At 58.5% G+C, this 12,144-nt stretch overlaps 2 protein-coding genes across 2 annotated transcripts; one reads left to right on the top strand and one right to left on the bottom strand.

Moving 5' to 3' along the window:
* Positions 1 to 3,788: 3,788 nt before the first annotated feature.
* LOC134420541 (bone morphogenetic protein 4-like) lies at positions 3,789 to 6,543 on the top strand. The gene is made up of 5 exons (XM_063160694.1): positions 3,789 to 4,047; positions 4,161 to 4,306; positions 4,684 to 4,806; positions 5,167 to 5,365; positions 5,726 to 6,543. Exons 1-5 carry the CDS (start codon positions 3,789 to 3,791, stop codon positions 6,118 to 6,120), a joined length of 1,122 nt encoding a protein of 373 aa, XP_063016764.1. The 3' UTR covers positions 6,121 to 6,543.
* Positions 6,544 to 8,234: 1,691 nt separating this feature from the next.
* LOC134420540 (potassium voltage-gated channel subfamily V member 2-like) lies at positions 8,235 to 11,610 on the bottom strand. The gene is made up of 2 exons (XM_063160693.1): positions 10,360 to 11,610; positions 8,235 to 9,015 (listed from the first exon to the last, which is right to left on the bottom strand). Exons 1-2 carry the CDS (start codon positions 11,608 to 11,610, stop codon positions 8,749 to 8,751), a joined length of 1,518 nt encoding a protein of 505 aa, XP_063016763.1. The 3' UTR covers positions 8,235 to 8,748.
* Positions 11,611 to 12,144: the final 534 nt, after the last annotated feature.

Genomic DNA, 12,144 nt, shown 5'->3' with positions numbered 1-12,144 from the left:
GTGTGGGGAGCACCCCCAGCAGGGTTTGGGGAGCACCCCCAGCTCTCCAGCCCAGCAGGGTGTGGGGAGCACCCCCAGCTCACCCAGCCCAGCAGGGTGTGGGGAGCACCCCCAGCTCACCCAGCCCAGCAGGGTTTGGGGAGCACCCCCAGCTCTGCCACCCCAGCAGGGTGTGGGGAGCACCCCCAGCTCACCCAGCCCAGCAGGGTGTGGGGAGCACCCCCAGCTCTCCAGCCCAGCAGAGTGTGGGGAGCACCCCCACCTCTCCCAGCCCAGCAGGGTTTGGGGAGCACCCCCAGCTCACCCAGCCCCCCAGAGTGTGGGGAGCACCCCCAGCTCACCCAGGCCCCAGGGTGTGGGGAGCACCCCCAGCTCACCCACCCCAGCAGGGTTTGGGGAGCACCCCCAGCTCTCCCACCCCAGCAGGGTTTGGGGAGCACCCCCAGCTCTCCCACCCCAGCAGAGAGCACCCCCAGCTCACCCAGCCCCCCAGAGTGTGGGGAGCACCCCCAGCTCACCCAGCCCCCCAGAGTGTGGGGAGCACCCCCAGCTCTCCAGCCCAGCAGGGTTTGGGGAGCACCCCCAGCTCCCCCCCACGCTGTGCTGTGCCGGGGGAGAGCCAGACCTGCTGCCATGGGGCTGAGTTGGGCAGGTGGCTGCAGAGCCTGTGGTGTCCCAGGACAGCACACACAGATCCTGACAGTGGCTTCTGCAGCCTGGAATGTGCCACTCGTGTCCCTCAGCTGCTGGCAAAGCTGTGGGGCAGGAAGAGCAGGAGGTTGCTGGGGCAGGGTGGGTGCAGGCAGGTGTTTCAGGCTGAAGGGGCAGGACTGTGTGTTGATTGTAGACATAAAAATGTGTCCCCAGCACAGGAAGGACATGGACAAGTTGGAGCCAGAGGAGGCCACGGAGATGCTCCAAGGGCTGGAGCCCCTCTGCTCTGAGCCAGCCTGGCACAGCTGGGCCTGCTCACCTGGACAGGAGAAGGCTCCAGGGACACCTCAGAGCCCCTTTTGGGGCCTGAAGGGGCTCCAGGAGAGCTGCAGAGGGACTGGGGACAAGGCCTGCAGGGACAGGACACAGGGAATGGCTCCCACTGCCACAGGGCAGGGCTGGGTGGGAGATTGGGAATCAGGAATTGCTCCCTGGCAGGGTGGGCAGGCCCTGGCACAGGGTGCCCAGAGCAGCTGGGGCTGCCCCTGGATCCCTGGCAGTGCCCAAGGCCAGGCTGGGCAGGGCTGGGAGCAGCCTGGGACAGTGGGAGGTGTCCCTGCCATGGCAGGAGTTGGGATGAGATGGACTTTAAGGGCTTAAAGGTCCCTTACAACCCAAACCATTCTGGGATTCTTTGCTTGCAAAGGGAAGCAAATCAAGCCATGCAGGAAGAAAGAGCTGCTCTGCTCAGCCAGGGGGAGGTGACAGTGGAGTTACTCCAGGAGTAAGGAATAGATGCTGTAGGAAAAAGCTGCCTCCCTTCTCCATCCCACTCCAGAGCATCTGCCCTTCCCCTGAGTGTGAACAGAAGGTCCAGGACGTCGGGGGCCAGTGGTGTACTGGGGGGCTGTACTGGGGATGCACTGGGGATGCACTGGGGCTGTACTGGGGATGCACTGGGGCTGTACTGGGACTGTACTGGGACTGGGACTGTACTGGGGATGCACTGGGGCTGTACTGGGACTGTACTGGGACTGGGACTGTACTGGGGATGCACTGGGGATGCACAGGGGATACACTGGGACTGTACTGGGGCTGTACTGGGGATGTACTGGGGCTGTGGGGCTGTACTGGGGATGCACTGGGGCTGTACTGGGGCTGTACTGGGGATGTACTGGGGCTGTACTGGGGATGCACTGGGGATGCACTGGGGCTGTACTGGGGATGCACTGGGGATGCACTGGGGCTGTCCTGGGGATGCACTGGGGCTGTACTGGATATGCCCTGGGGATGCACTGGGGATGCACTAGGACTGTACTGGGGATGTACTGGGGCTGTGGGGCTGTCCTGGATATGCCCTGGGGATGCACTGGGGCTGTACTGGATATGCCCTGGGGATGCCCTGGGGATGCACTGTTATTTCTCTGTCTGCAGGGAGTTACAGGACGGAGAGCAATGCCTGGTTTGGGCACAGGCTGCCCGGGACGCGGTGCCTCATTCGGCTCTGCCAGGCACGGGTTCCGCACGGTCGCTGCCATCCGGGAGCGCCGGGCTAGCGGGGCTGGCAGCTGCGGGTGGGGCTCCCGAGACCCCGCCAGACTGTCTGTAGGATATGTAAATGAGAAAAGGCAATTTTTTTTTTTTTTTTTTTTTTTTTTTTTTTTTTTTTTTTTTTTTAATAAAAGCTACTTTAACCAGCGGGTATAAATGAACTCTCTACAAAATGTTTCGCAGCTTGTAAAATAAACATCGTGGGCAATTTGCAGGTCCTTGGGGCTCCGCTGTGCAGCTCCACGGCCCCTCCGCATGCAGCATCCCGGAGGATGCAGCCGTCTGGCACGGGCTGGGGGTGCACGGGTTGGCCGCTCCCGGCTGCAAACCGCGGAGCCGGAGACAGGAGAGGGAACAGGGAGCTGAGCGCGTCGGGGCAGAGCTGCCTCCTCTGCAGCACCCCCAGATATCCCGTGGGACGTGCTGCTGGAGAGCTGGCAAGAGCAGGGAGAGGGTCTCGGGGACACCGATAGTTTCCTCTCGCCATTGACTCCAGCCGGTCGGTGCCGCCGTGCCTGTTCTGCATAATTAACAGCCCTCTGGGCTGGAATAAACTGTGGGCACCGCTGGACGTCAGCCTTCACCTTGTCTCCCATCAGGTGGTCCTAGCAGGGCATCAGCCGCTTGATGAATTAGTTAATTAATGCTAATATTTTCCGTTAATTCCCATGGCAGCTGTACAGTGCGTCATGTCCACCTGCACCAGCTTAGTTTCTCTGTGTGATTCTGGAATAAGACTTAAAGAATTTGCTTTTATCCCGCTACTCGGATATTTCGTAAAAGTTCAAGTATTCAGGAATTAGCAGCAAATGCCTTTTAATTCCCCGGAAGCCAATAGCCTATTAAAAAAAAAAAAAAAAAAAAAAAAAAAAAAAAAAAAAAAAGGAAAAAAAAAGAAAAAAAAAAAAGAAGAAGAAGAAGCTGGCTTAGGGTGCTGCCCCGCCGGATCCCTGCTGGATCCTGCTGTGCCCATGGGCTCGGCTCTGGCGGGACACACAGCACAGGCGGGGCTGCCCGCACCCTGCGCACTGACAGGGACACGTTGCGGGGACACCAGGGTGGCACTGAGCCCCGCCACGATCCTCGGTGCGGGGACACCAGGGTGGCACTGAGCCCCGCCACGATCCTCGGTGCGGGGACACCAGGGTGGCACTGAGCCCCGCCACGATCCTCGCTCCCAGCACGGCTGAGAGGGGCAGGACCGGCCCGGGCAGGGGATGCTCATCTTGATGGGCTGCATTCCTCCGCACAAAGGTGCTCCGATTTGTCCCATTAGTGCCGTCATTAAAATCCAGTTAGTCCCCTACGGAGAGCGAATGCAGCCCAGCCGAGGCCCTGGCGAGGTCATGGAGCCCCGTGTCCCTGCCAGCCTGGGACAGCCTGGTGAGCCGTCCTGCCTGCCGCTTGTGTACTGGGGCTAATTGATGCAGGGGGCCCGGGAGCCGGGCTTCTCACCTTGTTAGCACGGCAATTAGCTCTCTTTACCCTCCTGATTGCTCCTGTGCATATTTCACTGCAGTCCAGTTATAAATGCAGCACCGAGGAGGCCGCGGGAGTGGTGCAGGGACAGCGAGCACAGAGCCATGCTGCGGACCGTGCTGCTGCTGCTGCTGGCCCACACGGCAAGCCCGGGCCCTGCCAGCGTGGCCATCCGGCGGGATGAGGCGCTGAAAAAACTCCTGGAAGTCTTTGGCATGGAAGACCCGCCAGCCCCTCCGACTCACTCCAAGCAGCCGCCCCAGTACATGGTGGATCTATTCAACAGTGTCGCCAACGCGGATGGTGTCACCAAGAACCCCGACATCCTGGAGGGCAACACCGTCCGCAGCTTCCTGGAGAAAAGTAAGGGCGGGGGTCGTCCCCGAGGGGCTGGGAAGCGTCTGGGGAGGGGCTGAACGCGGCCGGTGGCGGTGCCGCCCCTGGTTCTGCTCTCCTCAGCACGTCCTTCTCTCCAGCTCACAGCGAGGAGATGCGGTTCCTGTTCGTCCTCTCCAGCGTGGCCAAGAACGAGAAGATCCTCACGGCAGAGCTGCACCTCTTCCGCCTCTGGCCGAGGGTCAAAGATATCACAGATGGGCCCAAACGGCAGCACTTCTGCCAGGTGAGGGACGGGGATGGGGACAGGGACGGGGATGGGGACAGGGACGGGGATGGGGACGGGGACAGGGACGGGGATGGGGATGGAGCTGTCCCCCAGCCTGTGCCCAGCGGTGCCACTGGCACACTGTGGTCATTCATTTGCCTGCAATGGGAACACAGCCTGGCTCTAGGATCCCATGAACAAATGTTTCACAGAGAATCATGATGGTTTAACTGCGGCAGGTTCTTAAAGATCCTTCTGGCTTGTGCAAACATCAGCAAAGGCACACCAAGGTTGTTACAAATCCATGCTGACAACTCCCCATCTCCCCCACACCTCTGTCCAGGGTCAACCCCTCGGGCAGAGTACACCGGGGTGACCACCTTTGCCTTCCCTAGGTCAGTGTGTACCAGGTGCTGGAGAAAGACAAGCCAGACACCCCTGGAGGGAAGAAGCTGCTGGCAGCACGGCTTGTCTCACTGCAAACCTCGGGCTGGGAGGTCTTTACCATCACGCCAGCTGTGAGTCACTTTTCCTCTGTTTTCACCTTTCAGGCTCCAGTGTAGTTTCCTGTCTGTAGTCTCTGCAGTGACATGGGGCGAATACACCCTCTGGGAGGGGGAGGAAATAGTCCTGCCAAGAGCTCCGGGGCTGCTTCATCCTTCCCCAAACTTGTCTCACTGCTCCGCAAGGTGTGCTGGTGCTAGCTCCTGCCACAGTGTCCCCTGTGCTGCAGCCCCGGAGCAATCCCTTCCCACGGCACACAGAGTGTGGCCTCAAGGGGTCCCGAGTCACCATGTCCTGCTGCTGGCCCGGGACCTGCCTGTGGGGACACCGCAGTGCCTGTCCCAGCCCGTGGTGACACTGGTTTGGCTCCCCAGGTTCGCGACTGGACGGAAGACGAAAGCAGCAACCAGGGTTTGCTGGTGACAGTCCAGAGCCGGGAGGGGGCCCCGCTGGACCCTCCACCACTGCAGTTTGCGTCTGGCCGGGGCCACCACGAGAGCAAGAAGCCCATGCTGGTGCTTTTCACGGACGATGGGCGCCGCGGAGCGTCGCTGCCCACAGCCGGCTTCCCAGGTGGGTCCCACACGCCTGGCACCACTCCCTCGGTGCCAACATCCCTTCTCAGGAGGTGCTCCCCACATGTGCGCTCCTCAAATCCAAACCTCCTTCCCTGGCTGCTGGGAGAGGCTCTTTCCTTTCTGGTGTAGCCTGCTCAGGGGTGTTGCCTGCTTGCAGATGTGAAGCTGGCTTTGAGTTTGGCCGTGAGACTGAGGCTGTCACCTCCTGCTGGCTCTGTCTGGGCTGGTGACAGGCTGTGACCAGAGGGTTGCAGACAAAACCTGTGGGGAGGGGTGGCTGGGGGGGCTGCAGTATCTTCTCCCTCCACCCAAGCTCGCGCAGTGGCCAATGACATGGGATGCTCCTTTCTGACAGATTTAACGCCTCAGGCTCCCGATCTCCCAGCGCCCAAGCCGGGCAGGTCACGCAGCACACGCTCGCTGGGCAGGCTCCGGCCCTGCCAGAGGCATCCCTTGTCCGTGGACTTTGAGGAGATTGGCTGGTCTGGCTGGATCATCTCACCACGGGGGTACAACGCCTTCCACTGCAAAGGCTCCTGCCCCTTCCCTCTGGGCGAGAACATGCGGCCGACCAACCACGCCACAGTGCAGTCCATCATCAACGCCCTGAAGCTGAGCGAGGGCGTCAGCAGCCCCTGCTGCGTGCCCGACAAGCTCTTCTCCATCAACCTCCTCTACTTCGACGATGACGAGAACGTGGTGCTCAAGCAGTACGATGACATGGTGGCCGGGAGCTGCGGCTGCCACTGAGGCAGGAGGAGCAGGGGCTGGGAACACCTGCAGGGGCTGCAGTGGGGCTGCACCCGCTCCCTCCGGAGCACCAGCGGGGTCTCTGTCCCACAAACCCTCTAAAAGAGACTGGGACGAGCAAAGCAAGGGGGTGCTGGGCCTGCCCAGGATGGTGTCACCCCCTGACAGGGCCAGCCAAGGGAGGCTCAGGGCCAAGCTCTGATTAAGCCAACCCGAAGGAGCCCGTGTGAAACAGCAGCCCCAGGGCCGCAGCTCCATTTTGGGGTGCCCTGTGCAGGGCCATGAGTGTCTGCCCACGCAGAGGCTCCTGCAGGCTGTACTATATGTATATAGCAAGAGCACTAATATATGAGAGAAACTGCCTGTACAATGTCCTGTAAATGTCTGTACATTCCTGCATTGCTGTGAATTGTAAAATTAATTCAGAGCAACTATTTAAAAGTGCTGTTCTCCAAAGGCTGCCTGTGGACTCTGAACTGCTGCCAGGAGCAGGGCAAGGAGACATCTCAGGCACAGGGCAGGGGGTGCACAAGGAGGGATGAAGATGCAGCTGCAGCGCAGTCTCCAGGGCGAGGGGATGGGGTGGGTGTGCCCCGTTCCTTGGTTCCTTGAAAGCTGAACGGTCTCAGGACCATCAGCCTGCAGCTGGGGGTGCAGGGAGATGAGCAGGTGATGGAGGTGCTTGGGGGAATGTGGTGATGGGGTCTGGGGTGGGATGGGGGTGTCTGTAGAGGTGCCTGGAGATGATGCTGCGGGGGCAGGTGAGTGGTGACTGTTGAGGTTTAACCCCAGGTGGCAACCAAGCACCATGCAGCCACTGGCCTCCCCCTCCACCCTGGTGGGATGGGGAGGAGAATCAGAAGAAAAGGTAAAACGCCTGGGTTGAGACACCCAATTGAAAATTCAATAATGGAAATAAAATATAGTAATATTTAATAATATTTGTAATGAAAAGGGAGACACCATAAGGAGGGAGTCATAAATCCCAAGACAGACAAATGATGCCCAATACCCAATTGCTCAGCAGCCACTGATCTGTGCCCAGCCTGTCTCCTAGCAGCAACTGGCTGCTGAGAGATCAGTGTGTGATCAAGAATATTCTCACCCTGAATCTAAAATACAGCATTGTACCAGCCCCTGCCAAGAAAATGAACAATATTGCAGCTGAAACCAGGACAGTGGGGCAGGAGAGCTCTGGGGGAAGATGGTCAGAGGAAACTGCTGTGCCCAGAGAGAATGTTCCTCATGGAAGAGAAATGGGGTGGAACCAGAGCTGCCCAAGGCTGTGGGGTCAGGTCAGTGCTGGGGAGGTGCACAGAGGGTGGGTGTCAGTGTGGGTTACTGGGGAGTGGGTTTAGGTGCTGGTGGTCAGCGCAGGGGTCCCCTCACACCTGGTGGCACAGCCCCCTTGTCCCCTGCAGCCCAGCTCTCAGTAGGAGTGTGGCTGTCCCTGCCAGAGCACTCAGCTCCTCCAAGTCTCTTTCCAAGTTCCCAACATCAGCAGCTTAGCCACAGCCACAGGCTGATACCAGGAGTCCCCCTGGCATCTCCAGCTCACTAGAGAGTGAATTGTACCCTGGCCTGGCTGGCACCAGTTTCTTTCCCCTGCTCACCTGGAAGCAGCAGCAGCAGCTCTTGGCTCTTCCCCACGCCAACCCTCCCTGCAGCCCGAGGTCCCTCTCTCCATGTCACCCAAGGGAAGGGTACATCCCTCCAGGAAGCCCTTTCACTGGACATGGTCACACAGTGGAGGGCAAATCCTTGCCCTGTGCCCCCAGATATGTTCCCCACTGCCTCCCATGATGTGAATACAGGGCAGAGCCAACTGGTGTGTCCTGATCATATGCACATCCCAGCTCCAATTCCAATGCACCCAGACCCAGGTACCTCATTCCAAAACTAATGCATGGACAGAGCCCTGTCCTTGCACTGAGGGACTTGTGAGCCCTGGGGAGATGTCCCCTCCTCACCCCAAATGATGAGCAGTTTACTGAATCACACACAGTGGCTGGACAAGAATCCATGACAATAAAGGTTTGGGCCTGGTTTATTAAATCCTGTTCCTGGGGGTGCTCTGGCTACGAGCTCTGTGTGCCTATAGTGCCTGTGGGTCCCATCACAGCAGCACCCCAAGTCAGGACCCAAACTCCAGGGCAGTGGGAAGAAGAGCAGATTTGGCTGGAAGGATGTATGGCTGCAAGCCTTTCCTCTGGGCCTTCACTGAAATCTCCACACTGGACCAGGCCTGGGCTGCTTGGCTGGGAGGGGCCCTGGGCAGGGGGAGCCTGTGTGTGTCCCACTCAGCAGGGAATGGAGCAGCACCTGCACATGAGTCACACCGGGCTACCTGCCTCACACAGGTGACACTTCAGTCCCATCCTCACTCCCCATGATGTCAGGGTGCCCTTGCCTCAGCCCAGGGCAGACCAACAGCCCTGGCTGACGGCTCTGCAGGACAGCATTGTCCAGCAGCAGCAGTGAGAGAGGTCCCAGCTGGGAGCAGCCCCTGTGCAGCAGCAGAGCCCCAGCACTGCTGTGACCCTGCCCACAGCTCGGGGCCTCCCTGGGGGACAGGAGCTGCAGGGAGGATGGCCAGGACAGGGCATGTCTGGGGTGGGGAGCCTGTGCTCAGCGGTAATAGCGGGGGTCAGCTCTCCAGCACTCTGAGAACTTGCGCAGGACTCGCTGCTTCAGTTGGATCCTCCTGGAAAGCTGAAGTGACTGGCTCATCTCATGGGCCTTCAGCTTGGCATAGTAGTCAGAAAATTTGTTGTAGAGGATGGAGATGGGCATTCCATTGAGGATGATGCCAAAGGAGATGCAGACGAATGCCACCATCCTGCCGAGAATTGTGTCAGGCACAGTGTCTCCATAGCCCACAGTGGAGAGGCTGACCTGTGCAGGGACAGAATAGGATAAAACCCCATGGAAACAAGCCCAGCAGACCCCAACAGCTGGTGCTGGAACTCACTCCCTCCTGCCCCTCTGTGGAGCCACCTGTCCCCTGTGACCAGTGCCAGACCCTGATCTTGATGCAGCCAGCTGAGCTGTCCCCTCTCCAGAACCTGCACTGACCAGGCTGTGCAGGCTGACCAGCAGAGATGAAGGAAAGGGCTGGCTGAACCCAAGAAACACAGAACAGAGGCCACACCCTGCTCCCTCACTGCTATTGTGTGTGTCTCTTCAAAGGCAGCTGGACACCCCTGAACTGAGCCTTCTCCAGCAGTCAGCATCTGCAGGAGCTTCCTTCCCCCTCAGAGCCGTGGCTCCAGAGCTTCCTGGCTGTGAGCTGCCTGGTCCCAGACAAACAAAGCTTCCTGGAGCCTCCCTCCAGGAGAAACAGAAGCATTGCCTGGGAATAAACCATGTTTAGTAAATGGGGACAGGGCTAGGGTGAGATCTGACGCCAGAGAGTTTTGGGCTTGGCAGGGAGCTGTGCTCCCAGGGAAAGGGATGTTGAAATGCTTGAACCTGGTGATGTTGCTCTTCCTCAAGGAGGGATGAATTTGAACCAGACAGCCTTCAGTGGCCAAAGGGGATTATAAGAGCAGAAGTGATCTGTGGATCATTTAATCTGTAAATCAAAACGTCCTCATAACCTGTGGCTCTCAAGTGCTTTAGCTGCTGCCCATCTCGGAGGTAATGCCAGGTTTATTACAGCGCTCAGCTCTGCAGAGCTGCCAGCTCCTGGCACAAGCAGGGCAGTGAATGGGCAGCTGTGTCCAGTGTGTGTCCACTCTCATGACACGGGCTGAGGCACAGTGTGACTGTGGGTGCTACCTGCAGCCATAGTCGCACTGTGGCCATGGGTTCCCCATCTCAGACCCACAAGCTCTTGTGCCCCTTGAGCTCAGGGGGGCTGCAATGCTGCCCAGGCCTTAGGCTGTCCAGGGTGGCTGTCCCCATACCCACAGGCTGCATCCACTCAACACTTGGGTCCCATGACAGATAAAGCTGAGTCACATCCTGCTTGTTCAACTCAGCTCTGGAGGTTCCCAAGGCACCACCTCTGTCCCACCATCCCACCCCAGCACCAGCTTTTGAGCCTCTGGGCTCAGTCCAAACCTCTGACTCCTTTTCTCAGAGCACCAGGGCACTCCCACCATTACTGAGCAGGTGGGCAGGCTGGGCCCTTCCTGCCTCGTGCCCAGCAGCAGCGGTGAATCCCCCGAGCACTGGGGCAGCCCCTGCCTGCAGAGCCTCCCCCAGCCCCTCTCCCAGAAGCTGCTCCCACCTTACCGCTGCCCACCACCACGCGCAGGGGATGCTGGTGAAGTCAGTGCCAGGGACATCATGTTCCACCGAGTGGATGAGAGCAGAGAAGGTGAAGACCCCCATGGCAATGAAGAGGAGGAGGCAGCAGACCTGCTGGTAGCACTGGCGCATGGTGAAGCTGAAGGCCCGGAGGCCAGTGGAGTGCCGTGCCAGCTTGAGGATGCGGAAGATCCTCATGAGCTTGATGAGCTTGAGGACTTTGCCCAGCTTGCTCACATTCTCCACCTTGTGCAGCTCCTCATGGTATTGCATTTCTCCATCATCCAGATTTTCAAAGAGGATCTGGATGTAGAAGGGCAGGATGGCCACCAGGTCTATAGCATTAAATGCTGCCCGCAGAAAGTTCTTGAAGCTGGAGGAGGATATGAGCCTCATGAGATATTCAGAGGTGAAGAAGATGGCACAGATCATCTCCATCTGCTCCATCCACATTTTCCCTGTCTTGTTTTTCATCTCCTCCACTGTGCTCAGTGTCATGCCCACAATGGAGATAAGCACAAAGAAGCTCGACATGACAGCGATGATCTTGGCTGGGACAGAAGAGTACGGGTTCTCAACGAGGTTCCAGACCATCTTCCGAAACCGACCCAGAAACTTGCCATCAAACTGCGTCCCTGACTCCAGGGGCTCCAGTTCTGCCTCCAGTTCCTTCTCTATTTTCAGGTACTCACTGAGTTCATCTCGCTTTTCCTCTAACAGGATCCGGCAGCAGCGTTGGGAGTATTTCAAATGGATTCCCCAGTACTCGATTTCCTCCACAAAGTTACTGGGGCACATCTCATCCATCACCCACAGGACCCCACTGCGGTAGAAGTGGAAGATGTAGTGGAAAATTGAAGGATCTCTATCAAAGAAGTACTCGTTCTTCTGCACCAAGTAATCATCACAGAGCTGCAGCTTCTTCACGGGGTCTGTGTAGAGCGCCAGCTTCCCAAGCCGGGTGATGGGGTATTGGGCAAGTACCTTGTAAGCTATCTGGAACAATTTGCCACCCACATTAATGTTGAGCAGATACTTGTTCCTTTGGATGGGAGTCTGGCTCTTCTCCTGGCTACCATCTGCCACGTTCTGCATGGAGTTCCATTGCCTTACCAGGCTATCCTGTGCAAACGGGATGTAGGATTCCTCTTCCTCCGGGCTCCGGCAGCGGCCCCGGTGATCCCCGATCTTGAGGCTGGCCGCGAGACTCGCGCGCCGGGCGCGCTGCGGCCTCATGGTGCCCGGCCTCCCGCAGCGGCGACTCCTGCTCCTGGCCACAGGACAGCAGCTCTGCCTTCATGGGAACGCTCCCATGGCCACACGCTGACGGGGACGGTGCTGCAGGCTTGGGGCAGCGAGAGGGGCACAGCTGTGTCCCAGTGCCACGTGGCACCTGCCGGGGTCCCAAAGCCGATTGCTGATCTGATCGGGGTTTGCATCGGAGCACCCGGAGGCGGCCAAGTGCCCGCTCCTTAAGACACTAATGAGATTGAGGCACTAGTCCTTTATGTAAGGAACTATTTCTAGCTCTGCACTTCTCTTTTCCCTTATTCTGTTCTTATTAGCTGTTTTCATTTGCTGGATGCTGTGTCCTGGAAGGACATCCATGACAGCAAACTGGAAACAGCACAAACTTGCCTCAATTTACCCCGTTGATGGGACAGGAAGGTGCAGACATGCAGGATTTGTACTGGCTTTGTATCCCCACACCAGATGCTGCTCTTGGCACCAGCCCTTCGCTAAAGGCTAATGCAGTTGCCCCGGCTGTCA

The sequence above is a fragment of the Melospiza melodia genome, chromosome 7 (genome assembly GCF_035770615.1).
Source record: "Melospiza melodia melodia isolate bMelMel2 chromosome 7, bMelMel2.pri, whole genome shotgun sequence".
Taxonomy (NCBI): domain Eukaryota; kingdom Metazoa; phylum Chordata; class Aves; order Passeriformes; family Passerellidae; genus Melospiza; species Melospiza melodia.
Note: the sequence above shows the minus strand (reverse complement) of the source record. Positions and strands in the feature narration are given on the sequence as shown.